Below are 25522 nucleotides of genomic sequence, written 5' to 3'. Positions count from 1 at the left end.
TTTTTTGTTTTTGGGGTTTTTTTTGCCTAGTATTTCATTAGTTATACAACTAACATACACCAGAGTGTGTGATTATAGCTGCAACTTTGATCAAATTTTGTCTGAGGCAAGACACTCTTGAAGCTGGTTTTCTTGCTTCAGTCTGTAAGCATTTTAATTGGAAAATACCTTGTCTCACAGTGCCTCCTTAAATTTGTATTCTGATCTGACAGCACACTTAGTACTTATCATAACTTATCACTTTCTAACTCTAGACTACAACTATCTATTTACATGCCTATTTTTGCTATTACACTTAAACTTCCTGAAAATACCTTGCTCATTTGTATGACCCACACATGCTAAAACTGTTTAGTTATAATCTGTTGAAATGAAATGAGACATATATAACTGGTGATGTGTGTAACTATAATATTATATAGTTGTATGTTACTTGCGGATCACTCCAAACTAATCTGAAAGGGATCTTTGTAGTGGCTGTGTAAGAAGAGCACCTATTATGTAGGAGGCATTCAATGAATGAATGAATACACCGAAAATACTAAAGCGTAATTCTATGAGCCACTGAGCAGTGTCCCGTTGTAGAAATTCTACATACACTATTCTCTGCACGCTGTATCAAGAAGGTGAGGAAAACAAGAAACCGGCTTGGAACACAAGAGGAAAGTGGCTTCTCAGGGGCTTTCTGCCCACTGTACAACTAGGAAGCTGACAATAAAGTTTATTTGAGCGTCGACGTGCCCGACGTGGCCCCGCCTCCCCAGCCGAAGCCGCGATTGGTGGGCGTTCGCCGGCGGCCGCCTTTACCAGGCCACGATTGGTGAAGGCTGCCGTCATTTCAGAGCGTCCGGACGCCTGCCCGCCCTCTCGCCGCGTCGCCGGGAGCTTCGCCGCCAGCCGCTCCTCGCCTCTCCTCTCTCCCCTCCTCTCCCGGCCGAAACCCGGGGGGCCGAGCGGGAAGCCAGGACCATGTTCCGCCGCAAGCTGACGGCCCTCGACTACCACAACCCCGCCGGCTTCAACTGCAAAGGTGAGGCGCTGGTCCCGGCCTGCCCCGCGGCCGAGGACCCCGCTGCCGGCCGCGCTCTTCGGCGTCCGACCGGGACCCTCCGCGGCCGTCTCCCCCGGGGGTCCCGGGGCCGCGCTCTCCTCCCGGCCTCTAAGCACCTCTGTTTTCCGACCCCCCCAGCCACGCCCGGGCTTCGGAGCCCCCTCACCCCCTCCTCCTCGGCCCCGTCACTTTCTGCACTTGCTCAACTCCCAACACGATCCTCCCCTCCCCCCTCCCCCCGGCCCCCAGCACACGGAGAGAAAGGATTCGCTTCCTAATAACTTGGCCCTTCACCTCCACGGCTTCCGGGTGATGGATGGGGCGACCCCTGGAGCACCTGCTGTGGGCTCCGCCGGGCTGGGAACGGAGGGGGACGCTGAGTAATTTGAAGACGCGTTGACTGCCCGCCAGGAACCGCTGGGTGAGGGTGGGTGTGGGGGGCACTCGGAACCCACCCGGCTGTCTGAAATCCAGACCGGACGTCGTGCAGCCCGTCCCGGACCGATGGTGTTGGAGTAAGCGAGGTAGGGACGGGCTAATTCCCTTGTGTGGGTCGTACCAGAAAGTTGATGGCAGGTGCACGGGGTGGTTGCCTTGTAAATACCAAGGTGTTTGGATTTTGCAGCGTTCAGAAATGTTAAGGCATTGACGTTGCTACCCACTGTTACTGAACTGCTGTCCACCGCGGTCTGAAAGGGATCCAGGTACACAGCCTGCCCTACGCGGACCATTCCGTGTGTAATTCTCAAGGCTTCATAATGGAAGCTTGGCTTTGAAAGTGGAAAATAATTCCTAAGCAGGATCAACAGTGTTTTGTTGGTCTCCGTAGAAGCATATCCGTTTAATAGAATCTCGTTTTTCTATCTTGCCTTTTATTGGACAAAAAAAAGGATGAGTGGCAATAGAGTTTAGATCAGGGTTTGAGCCTCTGTTTTTCTCATCTGTGAAAGCGGGGGTGGGGGTGGGGGAGGCTATTACCTCAAAAGCGTGTGGAAGGATTAAATGAAACAACATGTACTTTCTCATGTGTGCACTTAATGTGCTGTAACAGTGACAATAATATGTTCTTTTTATTATATTTTGTAATTTAATTTTTGTGCTTTATTATTACTTTGCTATACATTGACCCTTGCCCCGTCCCTCTCTCCAAAGGAACTGGAATAATAACACTGAAGTAGCCAAAACTGTCTACCTTTTAATCTTATTTCATTTAATTTTCATAACTCTATAAGGTAAGCCCTATTATTACCTCCATTTTGTAACTCAAGAATCTGAGGCAGAGAAAATTAAGGTGATGAGCCCAAGTTTACCCAACCACTAAGTGTCTGGAACCAGAATTTGAATTTAGGCCAAGATATGAGCAGAACATTTTTGATCTGTTGATCCAAAGTCGGTACTTTCACCTCTACTTTGAGCAGCTCAATTAACTTCTTATTTTTGGAGTTAAAAGTTCCACAAAACCACTTACTCGAGGTGAAGGAAGTGCTTCTAGTAATTTATATGGTATTTTTGTTGCAGATGAAACAGAATTTAGAAACTTTATTGTTTGGCTTGAAGACCAGAAAATTAGACACTACAAGATTGAAGACAGAGGTAATTTAAGAAACATCCACAGCAGTGACTGGCCCAAGTTCTTTGAAAAGGTAATGAATTAGAAAGTAAAATAAAAGTACAGAGAGCTTTTCTGAAAATTATATGAAGACAGACATGCTTCAAATTACTTTGTTCTTTTCAAATAAAAATAATCAGTGTTAGAAGAGCTGAATTTCAGGACTAAACTTTCCTTTTGTTTTTAGAGTAAAATATTTTCTCGCTTTCTACCAAGCTTTCAGTATTAGAAATATTTTTGTCTGGAAACACTGTGCAGTCTCTTAAATAAACGGTGATATACACATATTCTATAAATGGTAAAAAATGGCCAAAATAAGAAATTTTACAGTAGACTAAAAATGTAGCAATAATACTTATATTAAAATAAGACATCGATAAGCTTGAAAACAAAAACTGTCCTACTTATGATTATATTTAATGTACACACATGTCCCTTGTTGTGTATAATAGAAATAATCCTAAAAGGCCCTGAATGCATATCTTATTTTTGTGGCTAGAATAATTTTTACATTGACTTTAGTTTAATTTTAATAACACTTTTGCAGAAAAAGAATTGTTTCCAAATTAGAATAAAAATCACATTTTACAATATCATTACTTATAGTAAACGTTTTCATTGACTATATTACTTTAATGAGTAAGGTAGTTTCCTTTAAAAATATAAAAAAGACCACATTTTTCATTTGTTAGAGCAAAGTGATTAGGTACCTAACTTTCTCCTTAGAATCAGAGACTTTGTGAATTAGAGGATTGTGTAAGTTACGCACTACCTCTGTGACTGTGGGCAAGTTTATTTATCTTTTCTGTGTCTCAAAGTTCTCATCAATAAATGGGGATAACAGTGGTACCTATTTCATAGTGGTGGCTTGTGTTGTTAATCAGTTATAATATACCTGTTTACAGAGTGCCTAGCCCACAGCAAATGCTAAGCAGTAAGTGGAATGCTATATGCTTATTCCACTGCCTCTACTACTGTTATTGCTACTACTAGGTTATTTTCCTTTGCTCTTAAAAAGTATTTTTGAAAATTTTTATAGGCTTCTTTAAATTTTGAAATATATTAAGATTTTATATTTATATCACCTTACTTTCGGCCAATTCATGTGTAAAAGACTATATACAAAGTTCCACTTATAGAAGGGTATTTGAAGAATACAATAGCCCCCTCTTATATGTGGTTTCACTTTTCAAGGTTTCAGTTACCCACAGTCAACCACTTTCCGAAAATATTAAATGGAAAATTCCAGAAATAATCCATTAATTTTAAATTGTACACTATTATGAGTATCATGGTGACATCTTGTGATGTTCGGCCCTGTCCCAGAGGTAAATCATCTCTTTTTCCAGCATAACCAAGCTGTATATACTATTCACCCATTATTCACTTACTGGCTATCTCCATTATCTAGATCAACTGTCATGGTATCACAGTGCTTGTGTTCAAGTAACCCTTAATTGACAGAAGGTCAGTGGTAGCCTGATGCTACATCAGAATGCCTGTGTCATTTATCTCACTTCATCTCGTATAGGCATTGTATCCTTTCACATCATCACAAGAGGATACAGTGTAAGATTTTGAGGGAAACCACATTCACATAACTTTTTTTGCAGTAATGTAATTCTATTTTATTAACTTTTTTAAAAAAATATATTTTTATTGATTTTTTACAGAGAGGAAGGGATAGGGACAGAGAGTTAGAAACATCGATGAGCGAGAAACAATCAGCTGCCTCCTGCACACCCCACACTGGGGATGTGCCTGAAACCAAGGTACATGCCCTTGACCGGAATCAAACCTGGGACCCCTCAGTCCACAGGCTGACGCTCTATCCACTGAGCCAAACCGGTTAGGGCTCTATTTTATTAACTCTTTACTTAATTTATGAATTAAACTGTCATAGGTGTGAGTATATATACATATATATATATATATATATATATATATATATAAATAAATTTGTAGGGTTTGGCATTGTCTGAGGTTTTAGGAATCCACTGAGTATCTTGGAACATAGTCCCTGCAGATAATGGGGGACTACAATATAAAAAATTTCTGGCCCTAGCCAGTTTGGCCCAGTGCATAGAGTGTCAGCCTGAGGACTGAAGGGTCCCGGGTTCGATTCCGGTCAAGGGCACCTGCTTGGATTGTGGGCTCAATCCCCAGTGTGGGGCGTGCAGGAGGCAGCCAATCAATGATTGTCTCTCATCGATGTTTCTCTCTCCCTCTACCTTCCTCTCTGAAATCAATAAGAATATATTTTTTTAAAAAGAATATATTTTATTAAAAAAATAAAAGGGCAGCCTTCCTGGGGATATTCCTAGACCAAAGCAAAGTGGCAATAATGTGAATTTTTTAGCCACAATTTTCTCCATCATTCAGCTGTTTTAAAGTAAACATTCACAAATTCATTTATTAAGTCTAGTAGTTTTTTCATGGAGTCTTTAGGGTTTTCTGTGTACAATATGTCATCTGAGAATAATGACAATTTTACTTCTTTTCCAATTTGGATGCCTTTTATTTCTTCTTCTTGTGTGATCACTATGGCTAGCACATCCATTACTATTTCGAGCAGGAGTGGTTAAAGTGGGCATCCCTATCTTGTTCCTGTTCTTAGGGGAAATGGTTTTAGTTTTTGCCCATTGAGTATGATGTTGGCTGTAGGTTTGTCATAAATGGCCTTTATCATGTTGAGATATGCTCCCCCTATTCCCTCTTTGCTGAGATTTTTTATCAAAAATGGGTGTTGGATTCTGCTGAATGCTTTTTCTTCGACTATTGATAGGATCTTTCAGTTTGTTTTTGTGATGTATCACGTTTATTGATTTGCGAATATTGTGCCAGCCTTGCATCCCTGAAATAAATCCCACTTGATCATGGTGTATGATCTTTTTCATATATTGCTGGATGCAATTTGCTAATATTTTATTGAGGATTTTAGCATCTTTGTTCATCAGGGATATTGGCCTTTAATTCTCTTTCTTTGTAGTGTCTTTATCTGGTTATGGAATTAGGATAATGCTGGCCTCAAAAAGCGTTTGGAAGTATTCCTTCCTCTTGGATTTTCTGAAATAATTTGAGGAGTGTAGGTGTTAGTTCTTCCTTGAATGTTTGGTAGAACTCCCCTGTGAAGCCATCTGGACCTGGGCTTTTGTTTGGTGGGAGTTTTTTGGTAACTGCTTCTATTTCATCAGTTGTTATTGGCCTATTCAGGTTTTTTTGATTTTTTTTCCTGTTTCAGTTTTGGGAGATTGTATTTTCCTAGGAATTTGTCTTTTTCATCCACATTGTCCAGCTTGTTGGCATATAGTTGTTCATAGTATTTTCTTATAATCCTTTGTATTTCTGTGGTGTCAGTGGTTACTCCTCCACTTTCGTTTCTGATATTATTTGGGTCCTCTCTCTTTGTTTCTTGATGAGTCTGGATAATGAGTACTTCATGCCATTCCCTTCTGGCCTATAGAGTTTCTGATGAGAAATCAGGTGTCAGCCTTATGGGAACTCCTTTGTAGGTAATAGTTTTCTTTTCTCTTGCTACCTTTAAGATTCTCTCTTTGTCTTTAATTTTTGGCATTTTAATTATGATTGTCTGGGCTTGGGCCTATTTGGGTTCTTGTTTGGAGTTCTGTGTGCCTCCTGAACTTTCCAGGTTAGGGAAGTTTTCTGCCATTATTTCTTCAAACACCTCCTCTATCCCTTTGTGCCTCTTCTGGCATAGCTGCTATTCTAATATTGTTACCTTTCTTGTTTCCCACAGCTCCCTTAAGCTGTCCTCCTGTTTTTTTGTTTTTTCTTTTTGGTTTTCTGATTGAGTGATATTTTCAACTGTCTTCTAATTCACTGATTCCATCCTCAGCTTCCCCTAACCTGCTGTGTATTCGTTCCAATGTGTTCTTTATTTGTGTTACTAGAGTCCTGGTACACGAAATTCGTGCGGGGGGGGGGGGGGGGGGAGGTGGGGGAGGGTCCCATCAGCCCAGCCTGCACCCTCTCCAATCCGGGACCCCTTGGGGGATGTCCCTCCCCCCCTCCCCCCCCCCCCCCCCCCCGCTGGCCTGGTTGCCCCCAACTGCTCCCCCTTGCTGGCCTGGTCGCCCCAGGCAGCCTGCTGGTCGTTACTGTGACGGCATCCTGGGCAATTTGCATATTCCTCTATTATTAGATAGATGTTATTCTTTATCTCAGATGGTTCTTTTTTCATAGTTACTATATCTTTTTTCATGCTTTTGAGCATCTTTACCATCATTACTCTGAACTCTGTTTCAGATAAATTTCTTACCTCTGCTTCATTTATCTCTTCTGGAAAATTCTCTAGTTCTTTCATTTGGGGGTTGTTTCTTTGTCTCCTCATTTTGGCTTTCTGTTTGGGTCTTTGACTATGTTTTAGGTAGATCCTCTACACCTCTCAATCTCTAGTGCAGGACATTGTTAAAGGCTGTTTCTAACTAATTAGATTAAAGACTCAAAGCCTCCAGAGACTGCCTCCACCTACAGACTGATAGGGTTCCGACTTGAATTGCTCCCCAGAGCAATTGTCCTCAGGTGTGTCCTCAGGTGTGCAGGGAGTTTTTTGTTTGTTTGTTTGTTTGTTTGTTTGTTTTAACAGGGTGGGGCAGTTGCTTCTGCCTGGAGGCTATTTTTACTTTTAATCTCTTAAGTGTCCTCAGGGCAAGGTGTTTTCCAATAGGGTGTGTCTACTGTCTTCCCCCCAGGCAGGGCTGATGTCTATGTTGCATGAGGGAATGACTCAGCCCAGAAAACTTGGGGTGTCTGCCTTTTGAGCTCTATCCCCAGTCCCCAGTCCTGGCTTCTGCTCTCACAGCTCCAGTCCACTTCACCCTCCCTCTACCGGAGCACAAGGTGGGTGGCTCCACAAGGAATTTCGTGTGTTGGTCGTTTAAGAGGGTGCCTGAATTTTCAGCTGTTACTCTCTGGCAGATAGCACCCTGCTGCTTTTCACAGCCAGATGTTATGTGGGTGCCCTCCTCAGTTTTGGTGCTCTCTGCTGGGGGGCCCAGCTTGGGAATTAGACCCCAGAGTTCTCAGTGGCAACCCCCCACAGCTGAGATATCTCTCTGGGACTTCAGTTTCTGTCTGTGGGCACCTAGTCAGCCCTTTTGAACTTCCATCCCTCCTACCATTCTCTATTTGGTCTCCACTTCCGGTCATCCCTTGTCAGGGTTCTCCTGCGAGTTTTCCATTGATTTTTCAGGAAGTTTTTCATTATTTTAATTGTAATACCAGTTTGTTCCTGGGAGCATGTCCGTGAAGCATACACTTACTCTGCCACCATTTTTAATCTCCAACCTCTTCCATTTTGTTCTTCTATGTTTTATTAAGTCTGAGAAATTTATTTCCAGTGGTTTTAAAAACACTGCATTCTTTGCTTTTTTTTTTTTTTTTATCTTTCTGGGGCTCTATTGTCTAAATAGCAACATATTAATTCATACAACTTAGCTTCTTTTTATCTTTTGCCATTTCTCCTTGCTTCTTCCAAAGGATTTCCTCAAACTAAAAATTAAATCTCTTGCTTTATTTTTATGTCCTTCTTTTTAAAGTCCTTTTTATTTAATTACTCTATGTGTATTGAGACCTGGAATCAGAAAGTTTAGATTCAGGTCCCAGATCTAAGTCGTGTGACTGTTGGCAAGTGTTAACCTCAATTTTCTTATCTATAAAATGAGGAAGTTCTAAATCTGGAATCTGCAAAAGAAAATTTTCAAAAAGTATGATGGAAATACTTCATTTAAGGTGGTACACTTAAATGTTATAAGAAATTCTTTGAGATCCAAACTAAGGTATCTTTTAACTTTATCATTTTTTTGATTCTGTGACTAAAAAGTGATTTTCTTTTTTCTCTCACAGTATCTCACAGATGTTAGTTGTCCTTTCAAGATTCAAGATCGACAAGAAGCAATTGACTGGCTTCTTGGTTTAGCCGTTAGACTTGAATATGGAGATAACGGTATGTTTTGTGGGGAATGTATGTTTTAAAGAGGGAGGGGAGTTGGGAAAGGAGTGTAAAAATGTAGGGATACCAGTTTGTGTTTCTTTGTCTTTACTTTTGGTTCATTTTAAGTTTTATATACCATGTTCCTTTTCAGTATCTATTTAAAAACTTACTTTTTGGTAACCATTCTTCTTTGTCTAGTACCCATCTCCCATCCCCCCTAACTCCCAAATTGTCTGGAAAGAATTTTCTTTTCTAAAATTAGAGCCTTTTTATTATTATAAGAAGTTAAAAGCACTGTCTTTTCATTGGTATTTAGATTTTTGTTTTGTTTTTGTTTTTTTAGAATTTAGAAATTATGTCTTTTGGAGAAAGCTTTTTTATGCCTTCTCAAAAAGTAGTATTTGTTACAGTAGTAAATTTTTCATCTTTCACAGTCTGCACCTTAGCCTTTCAAGTTGAATTGTTAGTGTTCAAGACTTGATAGAATTTCAGAATGTTGATTGCAGCAGGTCATTTCACAAGAAACTGAAACATACGTCTAGTGCCGATATACATTATAGGTCAATTTATTTAATTATTTATGTGTAATATCGTTTTGTTACAGATACTTATTGGAAGCTTTTAAATACTGATATATATAGTAAAACAAAAACAAAAAACTAACGTTTCTTCTCACTAGACCATTTCATTTTGAAAGGCCTGTCAGTATCTAATTGCAAGATCCAATTATCCTACCTCCACCCTCTATGTTTTGTGTTGTTCTTACTTATGGGGCTGTCAGTTCAGTTTTCTTAATCATTGCTTTTTTTTTAAAGCCTTTTTGATATCTTTGACTCCCTTTTCATCCCATCCTGTTCCCATCTATTTTTCCCCATGTCTATTGTATCTATTCTGCCTTCCCACTACTATTACCCTAATTCAGTCCCTTATCACTTTCTACTGAGATTATTATAATCTCTCTCATACTGGTCTCTTAGCATCACCCTCTATTCTCATCAGCATGGCCCATCAAGCTAACTTTTAAAAACAAATCTGTTTTAGAATCCCATGCTTGGTTTCCAAAAAATGCACCTCCTATTATATTCAGAAGCATTATTGCTTTTCCATTTTTCTCCAAAAGGGACTCTACGCTCCTTAGGCTGGTATTCAAGGCCTTTGATAACTGGTGTCCAGCCAGTATTCATGTGCTTGATATCCCAGCCAAACTAGATTAATGCTGGTTCCTTTCTACATCTCTTTTTTTTCTTCCCTCCATTTCTTGGCTTACATTTTCCTTTGACTAATATGCCATTTCATTCTATTCTCTACACATTCTAAATTCTGCTCATCCTTATAAGATCCAGCACAAATGCCAATTAGCATTTCCTTCTGAACTTGCATAGTTTTTAACTCTATACCTTTTAAGTCATTCACTTTCCATTTTGCTTATTTCTTATTTGCCCCACTAAATTGTAAGCTCTTACTCAGTTTTATTTCCTACATGGTACTGTACCTCTATTAGTTTCCTATTGCCTTTGTAACAAATTATCACAAACTCATTGACTTTAAACACAGTTTATTATTTTACAGTCTTGGAGGTCAGAAGCCCAGCCATCTGTCTTACTGTCAGGTTGTTGACAGATTCTTTCAGGTTCGAACCGCTGCTGTAGAGCCTAAGACCATCGGAAAACACAGATATTTACATTACGATTCATAACAGTAGCAAAATTACAGTTATGAAGTAGCAACGAAAATAATTTTATGGTTGGGGGTCACCACAACATGAGGAACTGTATTAAAGGGACACAGCATTAGAAAGGTTGAGAACCACTGTTCTAGGGGGAGATCCATTTCTTTCTTTGTTTTTTCTATCTTCTGGAGGTTGCCTGCATTCCTTGACTTTGTCCCTTTATCTTCAAATCTAAAAGCATAGCATCTTTAGTTTTTCTGTGACTATTTCCACTGTCACATCTCTGATCATCCTGCTCCCTCTTATAAGGGTGATGTGATTATATTGGGCCCACCTGGATAATCCTTAATTTAACCACATCTGCAAAGTCCTTTTGCCATGTAAGGTAGCATTCATAGTTTACAGGGATTGGGAATATGGGCATCTTTGGAAGGGAGCGAGCAGTCATGATTCTGTTTCTTTGCATATAATAGAAGACTTAATGTTTGGCAAATACAGTATTTGAATATTCACATATTCTAATATGGAGTACCAACCAACTCCAGACTTAAATTTCAGAAACATTATGGCAGAAATATTAAAAGCTCCAACCCTTTTATTTTTTCCAGTTTGAATTTTAGTTTAAAAAGAAAATACTTATGAATAAATGTTGTAATCATAAGCCTTTGTGGCATTAGTTGATTTTTAGGACCTTTAGGGCAGTCTTTAGTCTGGTTTGAGTTGGTAACTCTTATGTTAATTTCTAACAAAGTATTCTCCAGCTTCTCAAAAGTGTTTTTCAGCTATTCCCAAATGAAATTGTAGTCACATTTCAATTTATTTCTGCTTTACTTTTATTTATTCCCCATTTGTCCATTTTTATAATACTTTAATTTAGAATACCTAGGTACCAGGAACTATAGGTACCAAATATATTTTTATTGATTTCAGAAAGGAATGGAGAAGGAGGAAGAGATAGAAACATCAATGATGAGACAGAATCATTGATCTGCTACCTCCTGCACACCCCACATTAGGGATTGAGCCTGCAGACCTCCTGGCTCATAGGTTGATGCTCAACCGCTGAGCAGTGCCAGCTGGGTTAGCATGATTTTTTTTATTAATAAAATAAATACACTGATGTTGTATCTGAAAGTACATTTTTTGATATTGAAATTTTTACTTGAATTTTATTTGAAATTTTAGCTGAATTATAGTTGAAAGGTAAATTATATCAAAAGTATATTAAAAGTCTGAACTAGAAAACAAGTTTTTGTGTAATCTTAAAGTTCAGAATTGTAAGAACAGACTTTTTGGGAAAAGGGCTAAAGTGGTAATACTGTCCCTTATCAATAGAAGGCACTGTTGTTGTTTTTTTGTGGTTTTACATTAACTCCTTGCATTCTTCTTGACTTTCAAATATTTAAAATGTTTATCCTTATTTGATGAAACCATTGTAAATTTGTATTGTGCTTTAGCACTTTTAAAAGTTTTTGTTAGCTTGTCAATTAAGTGATTAAAACCAAACTTTTTTTGACATAATTTAAGATTTACAGAAAAATTGCAAGAATACAACAAATTTTCTTATACTCATATTCTGTAAATATTGACATTTAATTCATTTGCCTTGTTCTTCTCTCTATTTATAATATACATACATAATTTTTTCTAAACCATTTGATACTAAGTTGTAGGTGGTTCTCTTTTGGCTCTAAGTGTTTTAATGTGCATTTCCTAAATGTACATAACTACAGGACAGTTAGCAAAATCAGGAAATAAACTTTGATTCACTACTCTTCTCTATAGCTGTTATTCACATTTTATAAATTGTCTCAATATTTTTTGTTTTCGTTAATATATTTTTATTGATTTCAGAGAGGGACAGAGAGAAACAATAATAAGACAGAATCATTGATCGGCTGTCTCCTGCACGCCCCACACTGGGGATCGAGCCCACAACCTGGGCATATGCCCTGACTGGGAATCGAACTCTGACTTGTTCATAGGTCGACACTCAACCACTGGCTGGGCTCAATGATATTCTTTATACAAAAACAAAATCTTTAGTCTCCTATAATCTGGAAAAGTTCCTCATTCTTTATTTGTGCTTCATGAGACTGACATATATTTAACCCTTTGTATATCATAAGCATCTATGGCGTGTGGGGATGGTTTCCGTTTTGAACGCGTGTCAGTTAATTAGTTATTGACTGTTCCTCAGTTTGGGTTTATCTGATGTTTCCTCATGATTAGAGTTAGGGTTTGTATTTCTGTTAAGAACACAGAAGTGTGATGTTTTGTTCTTCTAAGTGTATGTTATCAGGAGGCATGTGTTAGTGATATGTCCCTATTACTGGTCCTATTACTCTGATCACTTGGTTAAGGCTTCTCCATTCTAAAGTTACTATTTCTCCTTTGTAATAAGTTTATTGTTGGGAGATACTTTGAGATGATGTCAGTATGCTTTTATTCCTCAAACTAGGTTTAGCTCCATTTGATGATTCTCATCTGAGTCAATTATGCAGATGATGATTGCCAAATGATGTTTTTGTAATTCCATCATTCTTTCTACATTTACTTGTTGGCTTTCTACTTTAAGGAGGAACTTTTCCTGTCTTTCCAGATTGTTTGTTTAATTAGATTAGTTTGGATATGTGGATTCTTTTTTTTTTTTTTAAACTTAATCTTTATTGTTCAGATTATTACAATTGTTCCTCTTTTTTCCCCCCATAGCTCCCCTCCACCCGGTTCCCACCCCACCCTCTGCCCTTAACCCCCTCCCCCCCCCCCCCCCCCGCCACTGTCCTCATCCATAGGTGTACTATTTTTGTCCAGTCTCTTCCCGCACCCCCATACCCCTTTCCCCCCCGAGGATTGTCAGTCTACTCCCTTTCTATGCTCCTGAGTCTATTCTCGTTCATCAGATTTTTTATTCACTTGATTTTTAGATTCACTTGTTGGTAGACATGTATTTGTTGTTCATAATTTTTATCTTTACCTTTTTCTTCTTTTTCCTCTTCTTAAAGAATACCTTTCAGCATTTCATATAATACTGGTTTGGTGGTGATGAACTCCTTTAGCTTTTTCTTATTTGTGAAGCTCTTTATCTGACCTTCCATTCTATCTTGGTTGTAGGTTCTTGCTATTCATCACTTTGAATATTTCTTGCCACTCCCGTCTGGCCTGCATAGTTTCTGTTGAGAAATCAGCTGACAATTGTATGGGTGCTCCCTTGTAGGTAATTAACTGTTTTTTCTCTTGCTGCTTTTAAGATTCTCTCTTTGTCTTTTGCTCTTGGCATTTTAATTATGATGTGCCTTGGTGTGGTCCTCTTTAGATGCCTTTTGTTTGGGGTTCTGTGCGCTTCCTGGACTTGTAAGTCTATTTCTTTCACCAGGTGGGGGAAGTTTTCTGTCATTATTTCTTCAAATAGGTTTTCAGTATCTTGCTCTCTCTCTTCTTCTGGCACCCCCGTAATTCGGATGTTGGTACGCTTGAAATTGTCCCAGAGGCTCCTTACACTATCTTCATATTTTTGGATTCTTTTTTTCTTTTTGCTTTTCGGTTGAGTGTTTTTTGCTTCTTTGTATTTCAAATCTTTCACTTGATTCTTGCGGTCCTCTAGTCTGCTGTTAGGTCTCTGTATAATACTTTTTATTTCAGTCAGTGTATGTTTAATTTTTAGTTGGTCCTTTTTCATATCCTCAAGGGTCTCACTAAATTTATCAGCCTTTTCTAGGAAATTCTTGAAAAACCTTATGGAAACTTGTGGTTTTGAACTCTATATCCAGTTGTTTGCTTTCCTCCATTTCTTTCATTTGTGACCTGTTTCTTTGTCTCCGCATTTCCGCTGCTTCCCTGAGTTGGTAGAGTAGCTTTGTGTGATAGGTGTCCTATATGGCCCAGTGGCTCAGCCTCCCCTAGTTACCTGAGGTGGACACTCTTGATGCACCCCTTTGTGGGCTGTGTGCACAGCCTTGTAGTTAAGCCTTGATTGTTGTTGGTATCACTGGGAGGAATTGACCTCCAAGCCAATTGGCTGTGAGGATCAGCTGTGACTACGCTGGGAGAATTTCTGTGCTGGAGACACCCTTATGGGAGAAGACTTGCAAAAGCCTCTGTGCTCAGCTTGGATGGGGCAGAGTCTCAGGGCGGAGCAGACAGCCTTGGCTTCCCGTCAGCCCTGTCCTATGAGGCCCCTGGGTCTCAGTGTCCCTTGGTAATCGCTGCAAGCCCCTTTGAGAGAAAGCCGCCCTTGAGTTCCGCCCGCTGCCAGACAGTCCAGTTTCTCCTCGAATGAGTCTGGGTTCCCAGAAACTTGCCCGGAACTGGAGTTCAGCGCAGTTGGGAGCTTCTGTCTCCCTCCCGCTTTAGAAAGCCAGCCGCCCGTGCAGTCAGCTGCCCGTCCTCTACCTGCGCGCGTGCGTGCACGGCTCCGTACCTCAGCCTTTTGCAGCCCCTCTGAGTCTCAATGTGTTTTCCTCTTTCCTTCTAGTTGTAGAATTTACACTCAGCCAGCTTTCCTATGGTTCTGGATGGTGTCCGTTTTGTCTTTTAGTTGTAGTTTTGATATTGTGCAAGGCAGCAGTTTAGGTGTTTATGCCGCCATCTTGGTTTCTCCCTGTGGATTCTTATTTTACTCAATGGCTTATAACCTTTTTTATTAATAGTGTGTCTTGATGTTTACACTATCCCAGATTTGGCCAGTAGGAGCTCCTGTAAGCTATCTCCTGTCTGATTTAAATTTTAACGCTTTTGTTTTCTCTCGTTTCAATAGCAAATCATCTAAGCATTATTGCTAAAGATGGCATTTGGACATTACATTTAGTGTATTATTAAATATTTTTCAAGTAAAAGTTGCAAACTCGACCTTTGGAATTCTGGCTTTCAGGTCTTCATGAAATAGGTTTAGGTTTGTATATGATGGTGTATTATTTGAAGTGCTGATTTTTTTTAGAAAGAAAAGTTTTTGGTTTATATACAGATTGCAAAAGATTTGGGAAGAAACTTACTTTTTAGTGAGTTTGCATTTAATCTCATGTAACTTACATTTACCCTTACCCCTACAAGTTTCAGAGGAAGCCGTGGAAGCAAGCTTTGTTTGCAAGCATTTAGATCAAGCATGTCAAACTCAAAGGCTAACACAGGCCAAATAAACAAGGTTTAAGTTTATGTGGGCCACAAAAAACAAAAGCTTCAATTTTCACAGAAACGTAGGTTTATTTCAATAAAGACATGCTGAATACAAAGGACTGGAATAAATGAGTAATCGTTAACATAAAATAATAGAACATTTTAATAAAAATTAATATTTTTTTCTTGAACATTAACTTACCAGACACTGAATAACTACACAAATTAATAAGCGAAATGCAAATAAACCTATTTTTCTTGTGCTCCGAAAGCAAAATATTTCCTGTTGCACACACCAAACAAGTCAGTCCAAGACTAATGATGTGGCAATCGGCTGCTAAAATATTCACTGCTAGTATTAGTGGAGAGAAATGGTGTGCCTGCGCATAAGGCGTGTAAGGGAATTAGTGAAGGTTGTAGTTCGTTATTAACAATCCTATCTAATAAAGAGGGAATATGCTAATTGATCATCACTCCATCACAAAGATGGCTGCACCCACAGCTGAGGCCAAGTTTCCATAAGGAGCCTTAACAAGCAATCAGCAGGGACCTGAGGCTATGCCCTCCCCCGCCCCCGTGGGGCTTGACAGGGGACTTCAGGCTGTTGCCCCCGCCCTGGCGTCAGGTGGGGGGAACCTCAGGCCGCACCCCGGCCCCAGTGCCAGGCAAGGGGACCTGAGGCCACGCCCCCCACTAGGTGGGGCTTGATAGGGGACTTCGGGCCGTGCCCCCCACCCTGGCACCAGGCTGGGGGACCTCAGACCACACCCTGCGCCCAGGAGGCCTTTACAGGGGACCTCAGGCCACGCTTCCCACCCAGCAGGGCTTGATGGGGGACCTCAAGGTGCGCTTTCCTGGTGCTGGGCTAGGGGACCTCAGGCTACTCCCGCCGCCCCAGCACCAGGCCGGGGGACCTCAGGCCGTGCCCCCCATTAGGTGGGGCTTGATAGGGGACTTCAGGCCATGCTCCCCACCCCAGCACCAAGCTTGGGGACCTCAGACCGCACCCCCCACCTGGCGTGGCTTGACAGGGGACCTCAGGCTGCGCCCCCCGCCCAGCGGGGCTTGATGGGGGACCTCAAGGTGCACCCCCAGTGCTGGGTCGGGGGAACTCAGGCCGCGCCCCCGCCCAGCGGGGCTTGACAGGGGACCTGAGGCTGCTCCCCCACCTTTACCCCCGCCTGGCGGGGCTTGACGGGGAACCTCAGGCCATGCCCCCCACCCAGCAGGGCTTGACAAGGAATTTCAGGCCGTGTCACCCACCTGGCGGGGCTTGATGGAGGACCTCAAGGCATGCCCCCCATCCCAGTCTGGGCTGGGGGACCTCAGGCCACGCCCCCTGTCCTGGCCCCGGGCCAGGGGACCTGAGGCTATGCCCCCTGCCCAGCAGGGCTTGACAAGGGTGGGACTGGCTGGGTCTGGATCTAGCCCAGTGGGGAGGGGCCAGCCAGGGTGCATGTGGGTGGGCAGGGACTTGACTCTGGGTCCCGTGGTGTGTCCCAGACTCTGATAGGAGGAAGGTTTTCATATACATTTTACCAATTTTCTTTCATCTCTGACAGTTCTATTATAGAGAAAGGGCAAATAGCAATATTAAATTATTTCCTCTAATTAATCCCCCTTTAATGTGCACGAATTTCGTGCACCGGGTCACTAGTTATGTATAACAGGATATTGTAAAAATAGTTACGAAATTTTTATTAGAAATTTTTATTAAAGCGTTTCTTACATACCGTTATATTGGCTGGGCCGCAAAAATATTCATTGTGAGCTGCATGTTGCCCACGGGCCGTATGTTTGACATGTTTGATTTATTTATTTTTAAAAATATATTTCATTGATTTTTTTTTTTTTTTTTACAGAGAGAAAGGGAGAGAGATAGAGAGTTAGAAACATCAGTGAGAGAGAAACATCGATCAGCTGCCTCCTGCACACCCCCTACTGGGGATGTCCCCGCAACCAAGGCACATGCCCCTGACCGGAATCGAACCCGGGACCCTTCAGTCCACAGGCTGATGCTCTATCCACTGAGCCAAACTGGTCAGGGCGACATGTTTGATTTAAATAATGTTTGATATATATTACCTTTAAAGATATTAATGAAAAGATCCTTGTGTAAAGATTCAATAATCATTTCAGCTTAATTAGAAAGCTATAATCATATTGTCTTCTGTTAGATTTTTTTAATAGCAAAAATAATTTTGATTGGATGAGTTGTTTTATAATAACCAGTTTGGCTCAGATTCAATAAATAAGCAATGTTTATTTTAAGTTACTGTTTTACAAATTGCATTTTTGCCTATTTTCAGCTGAAAAATATAAGGACTCAGTATCTGACAATACAAAAAATGCTGACAATGCAGCTAAAAATGCAGAGCCATTGATCAATTTGGATGGTAAGTACAGTAGACCCCCTTTATTTGCACTTTGACTTTCCATGCTTTCAGTTACCTGTGGTCAACTGCTCTGAAAATATTACATGAAAAATTTCAGAAATAAACAATTCACTTTAAATTGCACATCGTTCTGAATAATATGGTGAAGTCTTGCACTCTCTTGCCTAGCTTATGAATCAAGCCTTTGATCAGCATATCCACACTGTAATCACTTAGTATCTGCTGGGTTATCAGATCAATTGTCATGGTATCCCATTGTTTGTGTTCAGGGAACCTTATGCTACATAATGGTCCCAAAACATGAGATGTGATGTTGGCAATTTGGATATGCCAAAGAGAAGTCGTAAAGAGCTTCTTTTAAATGAAAAAACAAATATATATATATGGAAAAAACATCTATATTAATAAAAGGGTAATATGCTAATTAAGGTGGACATCTTCCGGACGTCCATCTGGACAAAGCCACAGCGGCTGCGAGGCCCGGGGATCACGGGAGCCATGGGCTCACGCGGCTGCAAGGCCTGGGGCTCAGGCAGCCACCTTGGCTGGCAGTGGCAGCAGCAGCAGAGTAATGGGGCGGCTTAAACTGTCAGTAGGACATTCCCTGAGGGCTCCTAGACTGTGAGAGGGGGCAGGTTGGGCTGAGGAACACCCCCCCCTCCGCCCATGTACGAATTTTCATGCACTGGGCCTCTAGTGGTATAAAAAGGGTTAGGTACTGTCCCAGTTTTAGGCATCCAGTGGGGGTCTTGGAATGGATCTCCTTTGGATAAGAGGAGATGACCACATAAATGCATAAAGATGATCAACATTTTTATACATGATTTTATTTCCTAAAATGAAGTCTGGGTTTACTTGGTTTTAGTAAATTAAGAATACTTCATGCAGGTAGCATTTGTGAGGATATTTTATTCTCTGTGGTTTTTTTTTTTTTAATATATTTTATTGATTTTTTACAGAGAGGAAGGGAGAGGGATAGAGAGTTAGAAACATCGATGAGAGAGAAACATCGATCAGCTGCCTCTTGCACACCCCCTACTGGGGATGTGCCCGCAACTAAGGTACATGCCCTTGACCGGAATCGAACCTGGGACCCTTGAGTCCGCAGGCCGACGCTCTCTCCACTGAGCCAAACCTGTTAGGGCTCTGTGGGGTTTTTTTTATTGTCAGTTACAATGTGCTGTCTCCTTCCTCTTATAATTGAATATCTGAATATTGAAATGCTGTTCTTTGATCTTCTCATAGTAATGTGGAGGTTTTGATTTGTATGGTGATTGTTTGCTTCCTGGTAACATAACATTTTTTCTAATCTAATGTGACACTATGAGAAAGTGGTAAAATATTTAATTGTTTTAAGTCCAGATGTTTTTTAGTAATTCTGCTTTAAAAAGTATAAAGAGTCTAATTACTTGCATTATAATAATACGTTAAGTAATTCTTTCGCTGATACATTGTGACCTATAATTTGAGTTATTCTTGTGAATTAATGAGCTGCTTGGACACTTGAGAGCTGCTGCTTAGAGAAAAGGTTTTGGGAAAACTGTCCGTTGAAGGGATCTATGTATTAAAATGAATAGCTTTGGGAAGAAATGTTAATTAAAAGTGCTGCATAAATGGGCCTTGCAGAAAAAGTTATGTGTTAATTTAGTTATTTATTGGATTGTTCAGTTTGGCTGATTAATAAGAAAACCATTAATCTTATCACTTTGCCTAGTTGTTGATGCCCCTGCACTGCTCCGGTCAGAAGTTTTAAAAATTGAGATTTGTTGTGACTGGAAAATTCAAAATGTTTCTTAGAAATTTATGTTTACATATCTGTCTAATTATATGTTTGCAGAGCTCTAAGTTTCCATTTTAATTTTTTCTAGTTAATAATCCTGATTTTAAGGCTGGTGTAATGGCTTTGGCTAACCTTCTTCAGATTCAGCGTCATGATGATTACCTGGTAATGCTTAAGGTCAGCTTCATATTCTTGATTCTTGACAGATATATATATATATATACACATACATACATACATATACACACACACACACACACACACACACACACATACATATGTATTTAAACTTCATTTTTTTAAAAATCAACATTTTTATATTTAAATTTATGGTTGATGACTAAAATGTGGAGGAATGTGGAACATAAAGCAGATTTAATCTGTTTTTAGATTATCTAATAACAGCTAATATTAAAGAGTATTTACTGTGTTCCTGCCCTTTTGTTTACATCCTTTTGCAAAGATGATTTCATCCAATCCTTCCCAAAATCCTAGAGGTAGATGCTAATGTCTTTCTTTTTAATATGTATATGAAGAAATAGACTTGAAGAGAATAAATGTCCAAGATGACACAAAAAATGATAGAGCCAGGATTTTAACATAGGCATTCTGACCTTGTCGTTTCTACATTTCCTAAATCGCCCTATTTAAGTTTAATCAGTCCTTTCAAATATTCATCATCTGTATTCATTAAGATAGTGGAACATGCCAAATTAGTAATGTTGAATTTGGCCAAAAGTACATATCCCAAAATGTCTTTGAGGAGGAAAGAATGTTTCTGTTTTCCAAGTCACCCTTCCTAGATAGGCCCTCAGTTCCTACCTCCACTTCAGGGATTCCAGTGGTCTGAAAAGGTGTCTTATTTCTGAGAGGAAAAATATACTCATATTTCAGAAAATTTATGCTAAGTAATTGTGACAGTATAGTGGGGAGGGGAGTGGTACTGACGATACCAGACTTGGACATTATTTTAGTTTAATTAAAGTTTTAGTTTCTCATAAAAATCTACACCTTGTGCATGTAAATTACTTTGCAGTGAATTAAATAAATTTCACTCTACCCATAAGAAAGATTAAGCCTTAATTTATTCTACTATTTAGAATTGTATGTAATAAATGGCAGTTGTAACAGGGGAAAGACTATTCTACTCCTAGATTATTCTGTATGCTGACTCTAAATGTCAGCTTTGATTTTCTCAGAAAAGACAAAATGTTGTAGTTAGTTAAATTTAGCCCTTTCAAAGGCTTGTTCCTTACCTAGGCAATTATGTAAATTGTTTGGAACAATTCTGTAGTATTCACATCAGCTTTAATCATAAACTGGGAGGAGAGAAACAATTTAGCATTTTGGAGGTTCTCTTTGTTATACTTTAAACACCCAATGGGAAAAAGTAAACGTCAGCTATAATCATAGGCTTAATAAAATTATTATCCTAGTTCATGATTGTCCTTTGAGTTATTTTAAGAAGCATTCAAACAATGCATAACAACATGGAGAACATCTTCATAGATTTGTCAAGTGTGAGAATCAGTATATTAACTGTTTGATCACCACCATTTGCAAGCACTGTTAAAGATTGGTTTAAGTAAATCTTCTCAAATGTAGCATTTGATTCGTTTTTATTATTTAAAAAAATTTCCAGTTTTCACACTTACTTTTGAGTTGTAATTGTCATCCATTAGTTAAAATTCCATTTAAAAATCTTTTTTTTTTAGTTAATGCAGATGCATTTATGTACTTGTGTCTGCTGGAATAAAATTCCTTGGTGATGAAAAAAACATGTTCTATGAAAGACCTGAAAACATTTTACTATAATTAAGTGAAAAAAGCGAGGACAGTGTGTGTGATGTGCTACCCTTCGTGTCAGAGATTGCATGTTTGTGCACATGTTTGCCTGGGTATGCTTGCACTTTAATAAGAATCCAAGGATCTGGTAACAATGATTGTCTTCTGGAGGGATGGTTGAGGCATGTGTCCTTCTTTATTTAAATTTTTTGTTTTACTGCACACATGAGTTACCTATTCAAAAAATGTTTTAAATTGTTTTAGGCATCATTTCACATTTTAAATATTAAATGTGAGAACTTTTATTACAGTATGTTTGTTTTTTTAATGGGGAGTTTGTTAATGAACTAAGTAATTCTAACTTGATCAAACTGGGCATCCTTCTTATCTAGACTCAGAGAAGAAAAGATGACGAACAGCCAGTGAAAACTAAAAACAATATTTTTGGGTTTCTTAGGCAATTCGCATTTTGGTCCAGGAACGCCTGACACAGGATGCAGTTGCTAAAGCAAATCAAGCAAAAGAGGTATGTATTTTTTTTAAAATAAAGTCTAAAGTAATTATTAATGCAAGTTTATGGTGTTGTCATGGGTTTAAACTCTGCATGTTACTGCTTAACCCTTTGCTTGCTTTTTTCTCGATTCCTTTATTCTACTCGAGATTTAATGCTAACCGTGTCGAGTCACACTCGACATCCGAGTGCAAAAGGTTAAGATACCATTCTGTGTTAGAACTGCCCAGAGAAAGGATAACTTACTTCAAGGGGATTGAATGTGGTTTTTAAACAAATTGTGTCTAATCATTTTGAGTGAAAAATGAACTCATGTTTATCTCCCTTTATACCTTAGAGAAGCTGCAATGGCACAACCAGTCTACCAGTGTAAATCACTGCATGTACCTAGTTGAAGTTTATTTAAAGGAATGTGCACTTGTGAAATGTATACTGAGTTATTTTGACTAATTGCTGGGAAACAGGACACAACCACTCTTAATATTTTTCTTTTTGACCTAAATTCTACACTTGGTCATTTGTCTCTTTAGAGAAATCTCATTTTACCTTTTCTATTTCCTAGCATAAAACATAAGTAACTTGCATAAATGTCACCTAGTAAATAACATGGTTGAGACAAGGATTCGTGTGTGGTGGTTTACATGAGCTAGTTGATGTTCTAGGTGAATTGGGGATAGAGAGGCTTACCAGAGTATGAGGTTCAGGGTACAGGTAACTAAAACTCATCTTTGTAGAATGAGAAAATTACACCATAACTATCTAATAATTCTGGGAAATTTTTAGATAAACTGTACCAGAAATCTAAATGTCCCTAAAGTCTCATGGACTATGGGGCAGTACAGAGAATGTCCTATTGGTTAGCAGCAGCTGCCTGAAAATTCCCCCTTCCTGCTGTACAGATGTTGCAGCGACTGCCTTTGGTACCACCACCATCCTGAACCCTGGTCTTTTTTTTTTTTTTTTTTTTGCCTCAATTTCCCCAATGTCATTTGTCCTCTATTAAAAGGTTATTGATGCCCGGTAAGTGTACTCCCTCTGAAAGACACTTAGTTTCTTTTAGAGATTCTTACTGGCTTATTATGTGTGAATCCAGCCACTGGAAATTGGGTTAAAGATCAGCCTATTTCTCCCACACTATAAACAGAGAGTAAATTCATTCAGTAAAGCTATGGTTTGGAAGGCAGTGCAAATAAGGACATAGCCGAATCACTGCTGCTGTTTGCAAAGTAAAATTTGGTTTTATTTTCAGTGCTCCAAATAAATCTTAGTTTTAATGTCATTTCAAAAGATTCCATGCTATAAATAATACAGTGGAGAAGTTTTACAGTTGTGTTCTTGTTTGTAACCGTTCATAACTAGCATGTGGTCCTCTTTAGCCATAGAGATTTCCTTGGTCTTTGGGCAGACAGGGAAAATAAAGCCTCTGGTACAGCCTAGCACAGTACAAGACTACTCTTTAGTTTTGCTGAATTTCCATACCTGTTTGTTTCTGTACTTACATAGTGTGTTTATTAGCTGTTTTGAAGCAGATGGAACCTAGGTAGATTTTCATTAATAGATTAGGCAAGAATTGAGTAGTGACAAGTTAGCATTTATAGCATTGAAAGTATAGTGACCTTCTTTTACTGGTAATGATTTTATTCATTATAATCGACAGAAAGTCTAGACTGCCTGTCCTTATTTTTATTTGATAGTTTTGTGAACTCAGCATAGTTTGGCATCATCATAACCACCCTCTGGTATATCTAGATGTAGGTGCTGACAGGTTAAATGGTTTATATTCTATTTAAAGTAACTTCAAAATGAACTGCTGAAAGTTAAATTATATATATTACATATAGATGATCTGTTAAGATTTCTGGTTGAAAATCTATGTGTTAAGTTTGTGCAGTTTGCAAAGACAAATTAATGTGCTCAGGAAAATAATATTACAAATAGTCCTATTCCATTTGCCCTGAGCACTGCTGCTTACTGTAGGTAAAACGGAATAATAGCAGCCCTGCAGTAGTGACAGGAGCACTACAGCAAAAAGGAGCCATTTTATATGCCTGGTCTTAAAGGATTGGATGGGTTATGGAATTAGCCTCCCACTATATTTAAAGGCCATTCTTTCCTAACTGGTTATAGTAGGGGGGGAAAGAAACACATCAAAATGCAAATTTAAAGAGAACTCTCATTCCCCTTGCTACTGTGACTAAAAGGATTAAAATAATAGCTAGCTGCTTTTTAGTTTTAGATAAGAAAAGAGGTGATACTTAACTATAGTCTCATTTTGTCCATTTTTTTTTAAAGGGGTTGCCTGTTGCTTTAGACAAGCATATTCTTGGTTTTGACACAGGAGGTAAGTGATTTTGTTTTGATGATTAATTCAAAATATTTTAGACTTGGTGAACATTTTGGGGGAAATGAGTAAATGGTCTGAAATACAAAAGTTATTAATTTTGCCATGTTTCTTATAAACAGATGCAGTTCTTAATGAAGCTGCTCAGATTCTGCGATTGCTGCATATAGAAGAGCTCAGAGAGCTACAGACAAAAATTAATGAAGCCATAGTAGCTGTTCAGGCAATTATTGCTGATCCAAAGACAGACCACAGACTGGGGAAAGTTGGAAGATGAACCTTTTAGGATTTCAGCCTCTCACCTATTTAGTACAGTTGGGAACCATGCACACCGTGGTATGTGTTTCAAAATCAAACATCACATTTTCAAGGGAAGAATCCCAGAAAATTGACTATGTTTTAGAGATTTACCATCATTGCTTTTTCTTTAATAAAGTTTGGGAAAGCGGATTTTTTTTTTTTTTTACTGTGTTATGTTTATGTATAATGAATCTATTTCTTCCTTTGTAATTAAGGTACATGCCAACCCCCAACTTTGTTATAGAAACAATACAGATCCTCAAAAAGTCTTAAGAAAACTTAAAATATTTTATTGGAGTAATCTAGAAAATTTGAGGACTGATACATCTTTGGTATTTATAAATGTAGTAATTTTTGTGGGTTATTCTATAGAGGGACTTACAGGATCAGGAAATACAAACTGAAATGTTCTAGCACCTTTTAATATAAATAGAAATGCAGTAATGCAGAGGTAAAAAAAAAAATTAACTCTTAGAACTTTCGTTGGGAAACTATATAAATAAGTTGGTTCTTTCCCATCAGTTATGCATAGCCTTCTCTATGTCAAATTTATGACCTCTAGGGTTTTATTTTTATACTGGTCATTTGTGCTTTAATTTCTTGGCCAAAGAGAACTCATATAGGGTCTTGACATATTTCTAATTGGTTCTTAGTTGAACGAATTTGACCTTTTAAATATGACATAAATGTTTATAAAAAGTTGCTTTAACCCTTTGCACTCGCTTGCTTTTTTCTGGATTCCTTTATTCTAATGCTAACCATGTCGAGTCACACTCGACATCCGAGTGCAAAAGGTTAATAAGCAACAATTAAAATTCTATTACCTCTTTTAAACTTGCAATAATTTTTGTTTTTAAAAATACAGTAGTGAAGATTGAGGTATAAACTTTTCACAAAATATACTTAGTCTTTTTGCACTGAAAATGTCCATTTTGTATGTCCAGGAACTTTAAATGACCAATTCCTTTTTCACTTTCTTCGCCTTTGTTTGCAGTAAATGTTCTTTAGGGTCCAG

The 25522-nt window shown here is 38.9% G+C and overlaps 1 protein-coding gene across 2 annotated transcripts; it reads left to right on the top strand.

Moving 5' to 3' along the window:
- The first annotated feature begins 843 nt into the window (after nucleotides 1-843).
- RTRAF (RNA transcription, translation and transport factor) lies at nucleotides 844-24657 on the top strand. Of its 2 annotated transcripts, none has more exons than XM_054716069.1 (8): nucleotides 844-1030; nucleotides 2570-2694; nucleotides 8526-8625; nucleotides 17704-17790; nucleotides 19659-19735; nucleotides 21813-21881; nucleotides 24159-24207; nucleotides 24330-24657. In XM_054716069.1, the coding sequence occupies exons 1-8, from the start codon at nucleotides 970-972 to the stop codon at nucleotides 24482-24484; spliced, it is 723 nt and encodes a 240-aa protein (XP_054572044.1). In that variant the 5' UTR covers nucleotides 844-969; the 3' UTR covers nucleotides 24485-24657. The 2 variants fall into 2 exon arrangements, with proteins under 2 accessions (XP_054572044.1, XP_008137274.1); XM_008139052.3 differs by having other exon boundaries at nucleotides 845-1030; nucleotides 19659-19747.
- The last annotated feature ends 865 nt before the right edge of the window (nucleotides 24658-25522 follow it).

The sequence above is a fragment of the Eptesicus fuscus genome, chromosome 5, assembly GCF_027574615.1.
Source record: "Eptesicus fuscus isolate TK198812 chromosome 5, DD_ASM_mEF_20220401, whole genome shotgun sequence".
In the NCBI taxonomy this organism is placed as follows: Eukaryota; Metazoa; Chordata; class Mammalia; order Chiroptera; family Vespertilionidae; genus Eptesicus; species Eptesicus fuscus.
The sequence above is the reverse complement of the archived record's forward strand: the minus strand, read 5'-3'. Positions and strand labels throughout refer to the sequence as shown.